The sequence below is a fragment of the Chiloscyllium plagiosum genome, chromosome 1 (assembly GCF_004010195.1).
Source record: "Chiloscyllium plagiosum isolate BGI_BamShark_2017 chromosome 1, ASM401019v2, whole genome shotgun sequence".
Taxonomy (NCBI): domain Eukaryota; kingdom Metazoa; phylum Chordata; class Chondrichthyes; order Orectolobiformes; family Hemiscylliidae; genus Chiloscyllium; species Chiloscyllium plagiosum.
The window spans coordinates 54,926,855-54,945,305 of NC_057710.1; the positions used below are offsets into that span (position 1 = coordinate 54,926,855).

The 18,451-nt window shown below is 39.1% G+C and overlaps 1 protein-coding gene across 1 annotated transcript in view; it reads right to left on the reverse strand.

Annotated features, from left to right (window-relative positions):
* The window catches only part of pik3c3 (phosphatidylinositol 3-kinase, catalytic subunit type 3), a 122,156-nt gene that overhangs the window by 91,882 nt on the left and 11,823 nt on the right, over positions 1–18,451 (reverse strand). The window contains exons 2-4 of the mRNA XM_043686708.1: positions 16,526–16,714; positions 14,111–14,254; positions 4,762–4,891 (exon numbers count right to left, since the gene is read on the reverse strand). Of these exons, the coding sequence (XP_043542643.1) occupies positions 4,762–4,891; positions 14,111–14,254; positions 16,526–16,714 (463 nt within the window). The remainder of the gene's footprint in view (positions 1–4,761; positions 4,892–14,110; positions 14,255–16,525; positions 16,715–18,451) is intronic.

Here is an 18,451-nt window from a genome sequence, read left to right on the forward strand (position 1 = left end):
TGAAAATTCTGAAGCTGTATCTTGAACAGCAAAGTACAAGTCATTAGTACAGATCAAGAAAAGCAGCAGTAAGTACCAATAGTTGGGGCTCACCACTGCTTCCTCATTCCAAGAAACATTTACTCCAGATCTCTGATGCCCCTTTCTTTATTGCTCACCCCTGATACTTTTACTACTCATGGTTGAGATTCATGAGAAATGTTGCTATCTGTAAATTTGTAGGTAAGCAAACACAAAAACAAACTGGGGTTCACTTCAATCAGCTAGCCTCCAATAAGTATGTCTGCGAAATGGGCCCACGTAAAAGAGGCAAACCAGATTATTCAAGGGAATTTGTTGTGCTTTTGTCCCTGGCATCCACAAAGTGTAAAGACCACTTATTTGGGCAGTGCATTAAAAAACGATTAAAGTACTATTTTAAACAAGGAAAAAATGAAAGAAGATGTTGCAGTTTTAAAAATGAGTTACTGGAACTCATTGAGAGCTGTATCCACAATTGTTGTCTCTTTCAAGGAGTGGGTGATAATGTTAGATGCATCTGCTCTGCGGCCGTGTGTTTTGGACAATTTTGCCTTGAGATAGTGCTTTGTTGAGTTTCTCAATCAGGACAAGTTACATGTGTTCAGGAATGCTCAGGATTGTAACATCTTGATCAGTTCCTGGCAAGTTTGTTTGAACAAAGCATCTAGCATGCCAAAATACAGCATCTAAACATCTCCCTCTCTATCCTATGGGGTGAAGTAACAGAAAATCTCCTGGTAGCTATTTCACACCCTCAATTTCCCTGTAAACATCTCTATGTTGAAAGGAAGAGGAAAAACCACCTTCAGAGATACTGAAAGGGGAAATTTTCAGCTAGTGAAAGAACAATTGTGAATCGTTGTGTATACGACTTTTGTGTCCTCAAAGAATCAAAATGTACTAAAGAAAAACAACTCATCAACATCTGCAATATGAACTACCATAACTATGTCAATGATCTTTTCATTCCTTCCCTGTTGGTTACAGTTTTCCAAAAAAATCCTTGGATTCTGAAGTACTGCCAAAGGATTAGAAAACTGCCAATGTGATTCCCAAATTCAAAACAGGAGGGAGGCAAAGAGCAGGTAATTAGGTCAATTAGCCTAATATCTATTGTTGGAAAAGTACTGAAATCAATTTGTAAGGAATAGCAGAATATTTGGAAAATCAGAACGTAATCAATCAGAATCAGCATGGCTTCACGAAAGGGAAATAATGTCTGACTAATTTATTAGAGTTTTTCAAATAAGTCTTAACCAGAGTGAACAGAGGGGAACCAGTGGAAATGTTGCACTTGGATTTCCAGAAGGCATTCGACAAAGAACCTCAAAACATATAACAGGGCGAATGTGAGAACTGCTGATGCTGGAGATTATAGTCAAAGATTAGAGTATGCTGGAAAAGCACAGCATGTCAGGCAGCATCGAAGGAGCTGGAAAATTGACGTTTCAGACAAAAGCCCTTCATCAGGAAAGATGATAAAGGGCTTTTGCTCGAAATATCGATTTTCCTGCTCCTTGGATGCTGCCTGATCTGCTATGCTTTTTCAACACCATTTCAATCTTGATTCAAAACATATAACAGCCCAGTGCTGACCATAGTATGTCGACATTGATAGGGAATTGGCTAATGAGGAGGAAACAGCGAGTAAGGGTAAGACGTTGGTGACCCATGATCAATGGGGTTCCACAGGGAACAGTACTGGGGCTGCAATATAAACTAATGGTTACTATATAAATTAATGACTTGGAGGAAGGAAGCAAATATACTGTAGCCAAAATTTATAGTTGACAAAAAAGACAAGATTACGACAGGAAAACAAATGGTTTACAAAGAAATATCAATACGTTAAATAAGTGGACAATAAGTTTGAGGAGCATAATGTGGGGGAACAGGAAGCTGTTTGTTCTGGATGGGAGAATAAAGAAACAGAATATTATTTAAATGGAGAAAAACCGCAGAAAGCTGCAACACAAAAGGTACTTGGTAGTACTCCTGCACAAAAACATAGAACACTAGCCCACAGATGCTACAGATAATCAAGGCAACAAATGGAATATTGGCCCTTATTTCAAGGGGATTGGAGTATAAGAGTAGTGAAGTCTTAGTGCGATTGTACAAGGTGCTGGTGAGACCATATTTGGAGTACTGTGAGCAGTTTTGGTCCCCTTATTGAAGAAAAGATATCATTTCACGGGAGGTATTCAGAAAAGGTTCACTAGGATGATTCCTGGTGTGGAGGGACTGTTTCATGAGCAAAAGTTAACAGACTTGGACTCTATTCATTGGAATTTAGAAGAATCGAGAGGTGACCTCATTCGGACATACGGGAGTCTTAAGGGGCTCGACAGAGTAAATGCTGAGAGGATGTTTTCCCTCATGACTGAGTCTAGGACCAGAGCACATAAACTGATGTCCTTAATTCTGAAGTTAAGACTGAGATGAGGAAGAGTTTCTTCTCAGTCGGTTGAGGGCCTTTGGTACTCGTTGCCACAGAGAGCAGTGGGGACAGAATCCTTTGTATACTTAGGCTGAGATAAATAGATTCTTGATCAGTAGGGGAATCAATGGTTAAGAGAAAGGGCAGGAAAGCATATGTAAAGAGTGTCAGATCAGCCATGATTCTACTAAATGAGGGGTCCAATCCTACTCCTGTTCCCTTTCTCTTATTCAGTCAGTGAAATTTAATTTATAGAGTCATTGTCATAGAGATGTACAGCACGGAAATAGTCCATGCCGACCAGATATCCCAACCCAATCTAGTCCCATCTGCCAGCACCTGGCCCACATTCCTCCAAACCCTTCCTGTTCATATACCCATCCAGATGCCTTTTAAATGTTGCAATTGTACCAGCCTCCACCACTTCCTCTGGCAGCTCATTCCATACACGTACCACCCTCTGTGTGAAAAAGTTGCCTCTTAGGTCTCTTTTATATCTTTCCCCTCTCACCTTAAACCTATGCCCTCTAGTCTGGGCTCCCCCACCCCAGGGAAAAGACTTTGTCTATTTATCCTATCCATACCCCTCATGATTTTATAAACCTCTATAAGGTCACCCCTCAGCCTCCGATGCTCCAGGGAAAACAGCCCCAGCCGATTCAACATTTCCCTTTAGTTCAAGTCCTCCAACCGTGGCAACATCCTTGTAAATCTTTTCTGAACCCTTTCAAGTTTCACAACATCTTTCCAATAGGAAGGAGACCAGAATTGCATGCAAATTTCAACAGTAACCTAACCAATTTAAAAGCATTTTGTTTTGTGATATTAAAATGAGTGTATCAAACATCCCAAATCTCTTCCTGAGGGTGAAGGGGAAGGGGGAGGGGCAAAAAGCAGGGAAAATAGAAGCCAGATGAAAAGACAAAAAAAACTGCCAAACCATGATTACAAGGAATGAAAATGATGAACCAAACAGTTTTGAAAGAGAAGATGCAAGCTTAGAAAGGAAATAATAAAGAACAGAGCCACTGCAAACAGCAAGAGGAGCACATAAAGGAAACTAAAGAGAGAGATAATGTGGATTGAGTTCATTGAGGTATGTGGAGGGCAAATACTGGACAGTCCAGCCATTTTTCCACAGATTAAAAACTATAATAGAGCTCAGGCTCCTTCTGAAAAAATCTCACTTTAGAATACCTAATCCCAACAAGAGGATCCTTCCCTTCCAACAAATCAACTAATCAGTACATAGAACAGCAGGTCGCTATGTTCCAGGATCTCTTAACTACATAGAGTCCTGAATCATAGTTTGATCATTGTTTGCAGAACTATGTTCTATTTCAATACCCAACAAACAAAAGTAGCACCTGATCAGACCTCAGCATGAGTCAAAACATCAATTATCTTAAAGAAATTGCAAATTATGCTTTCTTTCTCTAGCTGTGCCTACTGTGTTGTTCAAAAAGCTTTAATTTTATTTCTTGATAAAATGCAAGCTAAAAATTTTCTTAATCCTATTGCTAGTCTTAATTCAGTTTTACTTGCTTTCCAGTTTTCTTGCATGAAGCACAACATATTTTCACCTGCTCTTGCTTTGGTACTATATACAAATTACTTAAGCATCTGTAAATTTGAAGATTTGACTAACAATCATCATCGATTGTTCTCCATCTTAAGAATCATAGATTCCCTACAGGGCAGAAAGATGTCATCCGACCCATTGCGAGTCCACAATGATGCTCCAAAGAGCATTTGACCCAGTGCCACCCTATCTCTGTAACCCCACATTTACCATGACCAATCTACCTGACCTGCACATCTGTGGACTAAGGGAGAAAACCACAGCAACTCATGCAGGCACAGGGAGAAAGTCTGTGGAGTTTGCACAGTCACCCAAGGCTGGAATCAAACCTGGGTCTCTGGTACAGTGAGGCAGCAGTGTGAACCACACAGTCAGACTTTTGAAAGTTCACAAGCGTAAAATCCTGAGGTCTAGCATTAATGAAAGTTTATGGGAATGCTTCAGACATTCATAATTGATATAGGCACAGTTGTTGTCTATTTCAATTAGGAAATTTAATAAAACAGGAAACTTTGTGATTTTCAAACAGCCAATGCAATATGCGTTTAACCCAGTAGAATGACTTTCCAATGAATTTAAGTGCGCAAGAGAAAGCATCACATCAAATAAAAAAAGCCTTTCAGCTCCTCAGTTACATAAGAATTATTTTAATAATAGTTTACTTCTTTACCTATGAAAGTCACACCAGCACTTTTAAAAAGGAGTGTAATAATCCTACCTTTGCTAGACGGCTCATTTGATCTTCGGATACATTGCTGCTAGTTCTGCCTGCTGTCTTAGTAGGCTCAGACCCATCTGCTTCCACATTTGGCCAAACTTTCAAGTCATGCATGCCTTGTCGAAACATGCTGAAAATTAACAACACAAGAGGAAGCACATTACTGGCAAATTTAATTGAATTAGGTCATCCATAGCACATAATTCAAGCATCAAACCAAACAGCAATGTCTGATGATTAAATTCAAAGACAGCCATTGATAGTCACGAGAAAATCTACTGAATCCTGAGAAGCTCATTTAGTAAACAGTCACACGACCGAGTTACCAAACATAAATGAAACAAAAGAAGGGAGAAATATTCAATAGCCAAAATAAGCAATAAATGCAACAAAAAGTTAGAGAATAAATATGATTATTTCAATAACCATAATAAAGAAACCTGAATAAGTCAATAACTTCAAAGTCAGAAGTTGATAACACACGACAAATGGAATCAAGTGAAAACTTTATGAATTCCATTTAGCTATTTTCTGCACATAGCATATATAATAATTTTTGGAACAGAATAAAGTGGGATGATCCCAAAATTAACTTTGGTGAATAGAAAAACAATGACATCACAAGCAGTAAAGACACAATTTCCAGACCGAAGCTCTCTGCAAATACCTGATCAAAAGATTAACCAGGGTTGCGTTTAAATAATACAGAACATTCTTCACCAATTCTCCCAGACAGAAATAATTAATCATTGTTTGTGTCAAAAATTAATTTTTTTAAAGCTTCTAACAGCTGCTCTAATTTTCCACATTGTGTTTTTTAAAATTCATTCATGGGATGTGGAGTTGCTAGCTTTTCCTTTCAACAAAGAGTTTATAGAGAGCAGTTTACAAGGAAATGTTCATGAGGACAGCTGTCAGATGATTTTTTTGTTGTTTTATTAATCATCCTTAAATTGTCTTTGAGGTAGTGGGGAGCTGCTTCTTTGTGGCAGCTCACGTTTTGTAGGTACATGTACAAAGCTGTTAGGGCGGGAGCTCCAGGAACTTGATCCAGCAAGACTGAAGCAACAGCAATACAGTTCCAAGTTCGGATGGTGACATATTTTGGGGACAGCATGGTGGCTCAGTGGTTAGCACTGCTGCCTCAGAGCACCAGAGTCCCAGGTTCGATTCCAGCCTCAGGCGATTGTCTGTGTGGAGTTTGCACATTCTCATGTCTGCGTGGGTTTCCTCCCATAGTCCAAAGATGTGCAGGGCAGGTGAACTGGCCATGCTAAATTGCTCACAGGTTAGGTGCGTTAGTCAGAGGGAAATGGGTCTGGGTGGGTTACTCTTCGGAGGGTCAATGTGGACTTGTTGGGCCGAAGGCCTGTTTCCACACTGTAGAGAATCTAACATTTGCTGCCCTTATCCTTCTAGGTGGTAGAGGTCTCAGGTTTGGAAGGTTCTAAGGAGACCTGGTGAGTTGTTGCAGTGAATCTTTAGATAGAACACATTGCTACTGCGCATTACTGATTCAGGGAGTGAATGTTGAAAGTGTTAATAGAGTTGGGAGAAAATGAGGACTGCAGAACGTCGATTCTCCTGCTCCTTTGATGCTGCCTGACCTGCTGCGCTTTTCCAGCAACACATTTTTAAGTGTTAATAGAGTTGCCAGTCAAGCAGGTTGCTTTGTCCTGTTTGGTGCTGAGTTTCTTCAGAGATGTTGGAATTGCACTCAAAGGCAAAGGGGAGAGCAATCCATCACAAATTTGACTTATTTCCTGTACATGCTGGACAGACTGTGTGGAGTTAGCAAAGAGTCACTCACCACAGAATGCCCAATTTTCAACCTACTCTTGAAGTGATATATTGTTGCAGTTATACAGGGTCATGGTGAGCCACATCTTGTGTGCGCAGTTTTGATCTTCTAGTCTGAGGAAGGACATGCTTGGTATTGAGGGAGTCCAGTGAAGATTCGCCAGACTGATTCCCAGGATGGTAGAACTGATATATGAAGAAAGACTGGATCAACTGGACTTGTATTCACTGGAATTTGGAAGAATGGGGGTCACTCAGAGTTGTGAACCTTTGCACGTCTCTACCACAGAAAGCCGTTGGGGCCAGTTTGTTAGATATATTCAAGAGGGAGCTAAATTTGGTCCTCATTGCTAATGGGATCAAGAGGTGTGGAAAGAAAGCGGGATGTGATATTGAAATTGCATGATCAGCCATGATCATATTAAATGGTGGTGCAGATTCGTAGGTCCTCATCCTGCACCAGTTTTCTATGTTTTTATAGTATTTAGGCTGATTCAGTTCAATTTCTGATTAATGATAATCTCGGGATGTTGATACTGAGAGATTCAAATAAAGTAATGTTATTGTTTGTCAAGGGGTTCTGGTTAGATTTTCTCTTATTAGAGTCAGTGCCAGAGGTCGACAGGGTGGTTAAGATCGAGTTTACCATGCTTGCCCTCATTGCTCAGGTGTTCATGTTGAGACTGCATAGGATGTTGGTGAGGTCTTTTCTTGATTTTATTAAATTGGAAAGGGTTCAGAAAAAAATTTACCAAGATGTTGCTGGGAATGGAGGATTCAAGTTATAAAAATAGGATGGAACATTTTCCACTGGAGCATAAGTTGAAGGTTGACCTTAGCGAAGTTTATAAAATTATGAGGGGCAGAGGTAAGGTAGATAGCAAAGGTCTTTCCCCTAGGGTGGGGGAAGTTCAAAACGAGACGTATGTTTTAAGGTGACAGGAGAACATTTTAGAAAGGACATGAGGGGCAACTTTTTTTTTAAACACAGACTGGTTTGTGTGTGGAATGAGCTGCCAGAGGAAGTGGTGGATGCAGGTACAGTTACAACATTTAAAAGACATTTGGATAAGTTCATGAACAGGCAAGATTTGGAGGGATATGGGCCAAATGCACCAAGTGGTACTAGTTGGACCAAAGTGTTCGTTTCCAAGCTTTTTCACAAGCATGACTCGTGATGCAAATGTTTACTTGCACTTTACAACCCAATCTGGGATGTTGTGCGGGTCTTGGTACATTTGAACACAAACTGCTTCAGTATCTGAGGAGTTGCAAATGGTGCTGAACATTGTAGAATCAGAGAACGTCCCCATAATTGATGTTATGATGGAGGGAAGGTCATTGATGAAGCAGCTAAAAATGGTTAGGCATAGAACATTACATTAAGGAATTCCTGCAGAAAGAGATAGCCTGTGGCTGAGATTATTAACTTTCAACAATCAAAGCACTGCATTGTTTGAAATCTATCCCATTCAGCACAGTGGTGGTACCACATGTGACAATAAAGATTTATCCTCAATGTGAAGGCAGAACTTGGCTTCCACAATGGTTGTGTAGTGGTCACTCAAACAGCCTCATGGACAGATGTTTCAGTGACAGGTAGATTGTGAGAATAAGGTCAAGCGCCATTTTCCCCTCTTGTTGTCTCTCTTCCTGTTACAAGCCCAGTCTACTAGCTATGTTCTTTAGGTCTCAGCCACTATGCTCTGTAGTAATGTTACCCAGCCATTTTGGTGATGAATATCAACGTCCTCCAATCAGAGTATATTCTGCATCCTAAATTGTGTCTGCCAAGTGGCATTCAAAGGGAAAACTGATTCATCAGCTGAGGGGGGTGATAGTTGGTAGATTCCTTACTAATGTCTGATCTGATGCCATGACACTGCATGGTGTCTGCAGTCAATGTTAAGGACTATCAGGGAAACTCCTTCCTACCTGTATACCATAATATTGACACTCCTGGTCAGTCTGTCCTGTCAGTGGTAAAGGGCATAACCAGGGATTGCAATTGTAGTGTCTGGGACATTGCCTGTCAAGTATAATTCTGAGAGGTTAACTATTGTTGTTAACCAGGCTATTGCTTGTGGGATGAAAAGGGTTTTTAAGTTTGTATTTTAAACTAGTAGCTTGGTCTGTGTCTATCAAGGATTTAATAATCAACGAGACAAGTCTTTTCAAAACGATGATTTTAATTTACTATGTGTAAGAAAGCAAATAATTGAAGGCCTCCAGGAGTGTTAACAGAAGTTTACTTATTTTGATAGGGTTTATGACAGGAGAGAAATAAAACATTAAGCCATTAGCTTAGCAGATGTTACAATGTGCATGCTTTTAAATTAGTTAAAACCTTTTGAATTCAATTTGAAGAAAACTTGATTGAAGTTACAAGCAACAATAGTTTCTCCTAAAAAAAACAGGAGTTTGTTCAGAGCAGTCAAGGAAATACTGCTCCTCAGATGCTGCATGAACTGCTGTGCTCTTCCTACACCATTAATCCAGAATCTGGTTTCCAGCATCTGCAGTCATTGTTTTTACCAAGGAAATAAAATAGCCTCAGCGTAATGGTTTCAGTTTGTGAAACTTTCAGACCGTAACTATTTGATTAGAAATCAGCACTGGTTATTAAAAGCTGAAAAGTCTAACATCTCAGTTATGACAGTCAAAGAAAAAGACTTCACAGCACACACAACTGGAACTGAAAAAGAGCAAGAAATTCAGTCTACAGATTTCATATAGAAGGAAAAATTCTCTGGATTTTGATTCACTGTAAAGTGATAGTGTTGGGGGAGTAGATGGGATTTTGTTTGGCTGGGCACTTGAAATATTTTAAACTGTGTTCTAAACATAGATAGATGGACAGCCGGTTTTGTTTCAATTTGCTTTCTTTTGCATGATAAACTTCAGTTGATTTTAAAACCATCTCTGCAGCCTGGCCTGCTTATGTTTAATTGACGCCAGGAGCATGAGCTCAGTTTCTGTCAGATGAAGGCACCAAGAAGGCCCACCTTCTCAGCCTTAGTGGAGGCTTGGTGACCTTCAGGTCAACTCTACCTCCTCTCTAATGAGAGCCAATGGCCCTCTGGGACTGTAGTGCTGTTCACTATTCACAGTGGAAAAGAAAATCTACTGGCACTACAACAACTGGTGGCCAACTAACTTTATATGAATTTAATTGATTCATCACTTGTGCAAACTTGTGTATAAAACCTAGAATCTAATTTGTGTAAATACCTTCTCTATCTGAAATCATTTAAAAAAGGTTGATGTACTTATATTGCTAGATAATATCAGAACACATACATGTACTGGCCCAAAACCATCTCTCCAGTCGGAGGCCTTTCAGCATCTTATACCTCCACTCTTGATAAACATATCACCACTCAAGTTTACTTATCATTATTCCCAAATATACCTAATATTTCTCAAAACTGAATTGCACCCACCACAATTCCACATCCACCGGACCATCCCCAGTCCAGATCAACACACAAAATAGTCCATCCAAGTATCTCAAAGAACAAAGTGAGTTCTCAGTACTGATCCCAAGTGCTAACAAGGCCGTCATTCCAGAAATAAAAATCTTTTATTTTTCCATCCAATAATAACATAAGATCTAATTTTCAAAGTATTTCACAAGCCTCCAAGCATCATTTAAAAAATTATAATACATGTAACAAATTCTTCAAAATAAAATAATTCACTCTTGTTCGACAAGGTTACATATAAGATGGCCTGGTTAGCAAGGTTAGATCACATGGAATCCAGGGAGAGCTAGCCACTTGGATACAAAACTGGCTTGACATTAGGAGACAGAGGGTGATGGTGGAGAGTTGCTTTTTGAACTGGAGGATTGCGACCAGCGGTGTGCTGCAAGGATCAGTACTGGGTCCACTAACTTCTGTCAACAAAAGTAATGTATAAAAATATAGGAGAAATGGTTAATAAGTTTGTAGATAACACCAAAATTGATGGTATCGTCGAAAGTGAAGGAGGTTATCCCAGATATCAACAGGACCTTGATACGATGGATTGATGGGCCAAGGACTGGCAGATAGAATTTATTTTACATAAATGTGAGGTGTTGCATTTTGACAAAGCAAATCATGGCAGGACTTACACAATTAATGGTAAAGTCTTGAAGAGAGTTGCCGAACAAAGAGTCCTTAGGAGTCAGTTTCTTGAAGGTGGAGTCAAACATAGATAGGATAGAGAAGGCAGCTTTTGTTACACTTGCCTTTATTGATCAGTGAATTGAGTATAGAAGTTGGGAAGTGATGTAGCAGCTGTACAGGACATTAGTTAGGCCACTTTTGGAATACTGTATCCAATTCTGATCTCCCTACTATAGCAAGATTGTTGTGAAATTTGAAAGGGTTCAGAAGAAATTACAAGATGTTGCCAGGGTTTGGCAAGTTTGAGCTAGAGAGAGAGGCTGAGCGGTTTTCCCTGGAGCATCAGAAGCTGAGGGGTCACCTTATAGACAGTTATAATATCATCAGAGGCATGGATAGGATAAATAGCCAAGGTCTTTTCTGCAGGATAGGGGAGTCCAAAACTAGAGGGCGTAGGTTTAAGGTGAGAGGGAAAAGATTTAAAAAGGGACCTAAGGGGTGACTTTTTCACAGAGGGTGATGTGTGTATAAAATGAGCTGCCAGAAAAAGTGGTGGAGGCTGGTACAATTATACCATTTAAAATGCATTCGGATGGATACATGAATAGGATAGGTTTAGAGGGATATGGGCCAATTGCTGGCAAGTGGTACTAGATTAATTTAGGAAACCTGGTCTGCATAGGCAAGTTGAACCTAAGGGTCTGTTTCCATGCTGTACAATTCTATAACTCTATTGCTCTTTGTAAGTGCATTTGGACTGTCAACATTCAGCTGACACCTCTCCAGGCATTTACTAACTTGATCCCATTTTATTCAAGACGAGATAAATCATTTCTTCATCAAGGTTTTAACATCATCTAATAATATTCTCATGTGCAGGCCGTATTAAAGTCAATCTTAACTCATTTTGAGTTGAAGAAAACAAGTTTAAAAAAATGTTTTCTTCAAAACAACAACCTGATCCATATATTTATTGGAGAACTGAAGAGACTAATAGTCAATATAAAGGCAAACAAAAGTGCATGTTTCATTCACTGTTGAAGGTGCAAAAATCACTACCAAACTCTCAAACACATTAATGCTCCAGAGAACAATCAATGGTATCCTCAACTGAACAGTTAAAATGCAAGGAGGTCTGAACTATATATAAATTATATATCAACATATGTAAACAGAGATAAATTTAGACAGAGGCACTGGAGGTCACTCACATGACAATTCACATGATATTGAGTCATGTCTTTGCTTTAGATGGCAGAGTTCCTTCTCAAAAGTGTTCTCTGCTTCCTCGTCAAATCTGCGTTTTGAGAGATCTTGCTCCACATAGTTTCCTTACAGCCAACCAAGTATCCAAATTTTGTTTATAAGTATCATGTACAATTAATGCCACTGTTGCTAACTTTTAAATGAATCTATTTACAATTCCGAATACTGATGAATGCCTCATTAATTCTAAAGCTTTGATTACCACATTTAACAAAATAAAAAACATCTGAAGCTTTTTACTCTACTAAAGGAGACATGGTGGCTCAGTGGTTAGCACTGCTGTCTCACAGCGCCAGGAACACGGGTTCAATTTCAGCCTCAGGCAACTGTCTGTGTGGAGGTTGCACATTCTCCCCATATCTGTGTGGGTTTCCTCCGGGTGCTCCAGTTTCCTCCGACAATCCAAAGATGTGCAGGTTAGGTGAATTGGCCATGCTAAGTTGCCCTGGAGTGTTCAGGAATGTGTAGGTTAGGTGCATTAGTCAGGGGTAAAAAGTAGAGTAGTAAGGTTGGGGAATGGGTCTGGATGGGTTACTCTTCAGAGAGTTAGTGTGGACTTGTTGGACCTGTTTCAATACTGTAGGGATTCTATTCTATTCTAATCATATGCTTTGTAGCTGAAATTTTATGCATGCCATAAAAATCTCACCTAATATTGCAGTGAGTCATTGAGCCAGAGATATTTTTAAAAATTTATTCATTAAAATGGGTCAGCATTTATTGCCTGTCCCTAGTTGCCCTTGAGAAGGTGGTGGTGAGCTGCCTTATTGAACTGTAGTTCACCTGCTGAAAGTTACCCCTCAATGCCATTATGGTGGAAATTCCAGGAGTTTGACCCAGTGACAGTGAAGGAACGGCGATATATTTCCAAGTCAGGATGGTGAGTGACTTGGAAGGGAATTTGAAGGTGATGGTGTTCCCACGTATCTGCTGCCCTTGTGCTTCTAGATAGAAATGGTTGTGGGTTTAGAAGGTGGTGTCTGAGGATCTTTGGTGAATTTCTGCAGTGCATCTTGTAGATAGTACACACTGCTGCTACTGCGTGATGGAGGGATTGAATGCTTGTTTATGATGCCAATCAAGCAGGCTGCTTTGTCCTGGATGGTGTTAACCTTCTTGAGTGTAGTTGGGTTGCACCCATCCGGGCAAGTGGGGAGTATTCGATCACACTCTGGACTTGTACCTAGTAGATGGTGAACAGATTGTGAGGAGTCAGGAAGTGAGCTATTCGCCGCAGTAACCCTAGCCTCTGACCTGCTGTAGTAGCCAATGTTTATGTGGTGAGTCCAGTTGTGTTTCTGATCAATGATAACGCCCAGGATGTTGATAGTGAGGGATTCATTAACACCATTGAATATCAAAGGGTGGTGGTTAGATTGTCTCTTATTGGTGATGGTCATAGCTTAGCATTTGTGTTGCATAAATGTTACTTGCCACTTGTCAGCCCAAGCTTAGATATTGTCCAGATCTTTTTGCATTTGAACATGGACTGCAACTGCTTGTGAATGGTGCTGATCATTTATGGAAGCATCAGCAAAATCCTCATTTCTGATCTTATGATGGAGGGAACATCATTAATGAAGCAGCTGAAGTTGGTTGAGCCTAGGACACTACCCTGAGAGATGTCCTGGAATGGAGATGACTGACCTCCACTAACCATGACCGTTTTCCTAAGTATCAGGTATGACTCTAACCAGTGGAGAGTATGTCCCTTGATGCCAATTGATTCTAGTTTTGCTAGGGCTCCCTGATGCCACACTCAGTAAAAAACAGCCTTGATATCAAGTGCTCTTACTCTCACTTCACCTCTGGAATTCATTTGTCCATTTTGAACCAAAGCTGTAATAAGGTCAGGAGATGACTGGGCACCACTGAGCAGGTTATTGCTGAGCAGATGCTGGTAGATAGCACTATTGATCACACCTCCCATCACTTTACTGATGATCGATAAGTAGACTGAAGGGGCGATAATTGGCCGGATTGGATTTGTCCTGCTTTTTATGTACAGGACATACCTGGGCAATTTTCAACATCGTCAGGTAGATGCTAGTGATGTAACTGGACTATTGCAAGAATATTGTCAGGGCCTGTGCACTACTCAGTGCCTCCAACCGTTTCAGCCTATGTTTAAAACAAGTGTTAAAGTCACATGAGCAGACAGTTCATCTTACCCATATTTTCCAAAAAGACTAACAGTAGTTCCTCCAATCGGGACAGCTTTTCCAGGTCCGTAAACATCCCAGATTGTGAGAGCAACCTGAGCATTCCGTGGTAAATCTGGATATTTCACAGGTAATTTTAACCATTCATTCCAGCTGCAAAATACCAAGGAAGTATTTTTAACCTAAAGAAACTAAATCTTATAAATAAGTTTTGTATAATTTGACCAATAACTTTTCATTTTATCTGTTTAATAATTTATCTGTTTCCACTATTCAATTTAGTTTCTTTTTGAAAAATGCTTAAATAATTTGCAAAAACTGAAAATAAATGAAAACACAAAGGCAAGAGATTAAAAAAAAATTGGATAAAAGCCTTGAGCCACTAACATTGCTGTTTAAAAGTTTGTTATGGTTATTTATTTCTAACACTTTATTAAAAAGGTGATAATTAACACCATGAAATGCTGGAGCCTTTCAGCTGCAACACTCAACTTTAAAAACTGTAAAACAACAAAAAGAAATTCACACCATTTAATGACAAATTAATTCCTTGGTAATCGTATTGTCATGAAACCAATCACAGAGTGATTTTTCTGCTTTTTTAAAATTCATTCACAGGATGAGGGAGTCACTTGCCAGGCCTGCATTTATTGCTCAGAGGGCAGTTGAGAGTCAACTTAACTGCTGTGGGTCTGGTGTCACATGAACACCAGACCAGGTGAGGCTGGCAGATTTCCCTCCGTAAAAGGACATTAGTGAAACAGATGGCTTTTTCCTAACAATCAACAATGAATTCATGGTTATCATTCGAATCTTAATTTGAGATATTTTACTGAGTTCAAGTTCCACCATCTGACATGGTGGCATTTGAACCTGGCACCCTAGAACATTACCTGGAGCTCTGCATTAACAGGTAAATGATAATACCACTAAGCCGACACCTCCCATGTAAGTGTAGCCAAAAAACAAGATCACAAGATTTAATATTCATGATAATATGATTTCAATAAACATCATGGAAAAACTCCCAAAAGGATAAAAACTGAATATCTGAAATAAAACCACAAAATGTTGGCAACATTCAGCAAGTCAACCACAACCTTGAGCTCCAAACGTTTCCTCAAAACTAGAAAAGGGAAGGGAGAGGGTCTTCAAAAGTAAATGTTCTGAAAATAATTGACCAAACTAAAGAAAAAGAAATGCAGAAGCATAATGCATACGGCAAGTATTAATATAAATCATGGCTGAAAATGGGGAGACAGTGGCATAATGGTAATGTCACTAAGCGAGTAATCCAGAGCCCTAGGTTAATGATCTGGATGCATGGGTTCAAACCAAACCATGCCAGATGGTCACATTTGAATTGCTTGCAACCTGGAATTACATATAATTTAATGGCAACATGTAATCATTGATGTAAAAATTCATCTGATTAACTAATGTCATTTAAGGAGGAAATCTGTCACCCTTATCTGGTTTGACTTATATGTGACTCCAGTTCCATGTCAATGCAGTAGACTGTTAATTACCTGCTGTGTTGGCCAATCAAATCACTCAGTTGCATCAAGATATCATAAAAGGAAATTAAACAGAGTTGACATCCAGTGGCACACAGTGCAAACTTGCATGAACTAAAACTTATTTGATAGAGAGGAGAATAACAATCGTTTTCAAATGCAATTTATTTGGAACCATGCAAAACTATTAACATGACGATTAATCTCTGGCTGTTCTTAGCAATGTAGTCGATAGCTTTCTTCTTGAAATGCTAATTTTATTAACATGTTGTCAAAGTGCAATTCATTTGCTACTCCATTTCCTTTCTGTCCCTCTACCAAATACACTGATCAGAAATAACTTATGTTTTCAAACTGTATTTGCACTCTGAAATGGCTGAAGTTATTTCAATTGCTCCCAACCCGTTATTTGACCATTATTTTCCAGGTCTGTGTCCAGTGGTGGAACCACACTAACCAACTAATCCATTAAATTAAAATATGGAATTTTATTTTAGAAACAAACATAGTTTTGGAGTTTTGTTCAGCCAATTTCTTACTTTCGCTTTGCTGACCAAAAGTACTTTCTTCCAGATTCTGTCTGTACTTGTTAAAAACTGGCAGGTTCTAAACTGAAGAAAGTAATTTGAATCCCCCTCTATAATGCATAATTATTTGAAAAGATAAAATTGTTTCCAACTCACTGAGCTATTTTAGTCAGGATTCTGCAATTTATCTTTTAAGCAAACAGCAAAATGTTGAGTTAAACATGAAGATTAAGGGTTAAAATTATAATGAAAGTTAAAAAGTTGGCATTCATTTTATATGAAATATTCTAGAAGCTGATAAAGACCTAATACTTTGTCAAGACAACTAAGAAAAAATATCCAAGCCACCATCACAAATCTCAACAGCAAGATATACTTACTTCCATCTTGTGCTGAAAGCTTTATAAGACGTCTGAACAGGAAGAGCCAAAGGTTTTCCTTCTGCAAATACTTGCCCCGTCACATAGAGATCAGAGCAAGTTTCCTGGTACAAGCCTGAAAATTTAAGCAATGGATCTTCCAGAAGGGCTGTATAGCTTTTTTGCTCCCGTTTGCCTTCCAAGCTTCCACTGCATTAAGAGAAAGACACGAGATAATATCGGAAAATATCAGCACATTATGCGGCATTCACAAAGAAAGATTAGCAATCCAAAAACTGTGCTTTATTATCTAAGTGAAAATATTTCAGTTGCATATCTATTCTACTTCTCATGTACAATTACTAAAATCTTCATTGTTCAGAATACCAATAATTTAAAAAAAAACTTTAAGTGATGCACTACATAGTCACACATTCTATACTTTAATGAAAGAGTATTGATTACAACCAAGTACCATGTCAGTAATTTAAAGCAATAAGACTACTTTATAACGAGAAGTTCCTTTTAACCTCTACTAATGTACATGAAGTCCTATTGAAACTAAAGTGCACATTTTCCTGCGGGGCTAACTCCAAGTAGTTCTTCATCAGTTTCAAACTCCGAATAGTCACCAATGAATGGAAAATAATGATATTTTGAACCTTAATAGTTTAGTTAAAACACTGTTTATATTGTCAGTCCAGAGTTGAACATCTCAACTTGCAAACAGGCAGACCTTGTTCGAGCAAAGCAAAACACTAAATCACAATGAATGTTTGCATAAGGAAATGTGAAGTTCAAATATTTCTGAAACCCATTCTTCACTAATATTGTTCATACTAATGAGAAGCCCAAATAATGAGATTACTACTACTGGATGATCTCCTACTGCTTGATAAAATTCAGTCTACACTCTGGTCAGTGTCATTAAACTTAAATTACACTGCCATTGGGATGTCAAAAGTGACACATCAGCCACAGTCTCTATGTCAGTACTTTGATTTGTACTATTGAATTCCTCTCAGAAATTAAAAGAAGCATAAGGACTTATAAATAAGGGTAATTCTATCCACATCTCCTAAAACAGGCACAATCATTTACACAGTTTCAGGCACTACACAATTATCAATACAATGTGAATCTGTAGTAACTCAGGCTGCAGAAAACAAATGTAAAACAAAATTCATGATTAATCAATTGTTTTTTTTAAAAAAAACATGATCTATTGTAAAGCAATTAGCAAATCATTGTTTCAAAGAAAAATACAGAAAACAATCAGTAATGTGATCATTGCACGTGAATGGTATTGCAAAGCAAAGGAGTGTCATAATTCAACTAAGCAGGTTAATTATTAAGGAGGTAAAAACAATGACTGCAGATGCTGGAAACCAGATTCTGGATTAGTGGTGCTGGAGCACAGCAGTTCAGGCAGCATCCAAGTAGCAGCGAAATCGACGTTTCGGGCAAAAGCCCTTCAGGAATCCGGCTTTTGCCCGAAACGTCGATTTCGCTGCTCCTAGGATGCTGCCTGAACTGCAAGGTTAATTATTAAACTAAGTATTTCAGACTCATGACAGCAGGTGGAAACTGTGGGTTAGAGGAGAAAGTGAGGTCTGCAGACGCTGGAGATCAAAGCTGAAACTTTATTGCTGGAACAGCACAGCAGGTCAGGCAGCATCTAGGGAACAGAAGATTCGACGTTTCGGGCACATGCCCTTCTTCAGGAATGAGCAGAGAGTGTTCAGCAGGAGAAGATAAAAGTGTGCAGTGAGAGAGGGACTCACTGAAATCTTTGTAGAGAGAGGCAGAGAGCTTCTTCAAGGAAGGCATCCTTGTAAGAGGATTCGCAGTAGGTTGAAATCTTCGAGGAGAAAGTGAGATCTGCAGATGCTGGAGATCAAAGTTGAAACTTTATTACTGGAACAGCACAGCAGGTCAGGCAGCATC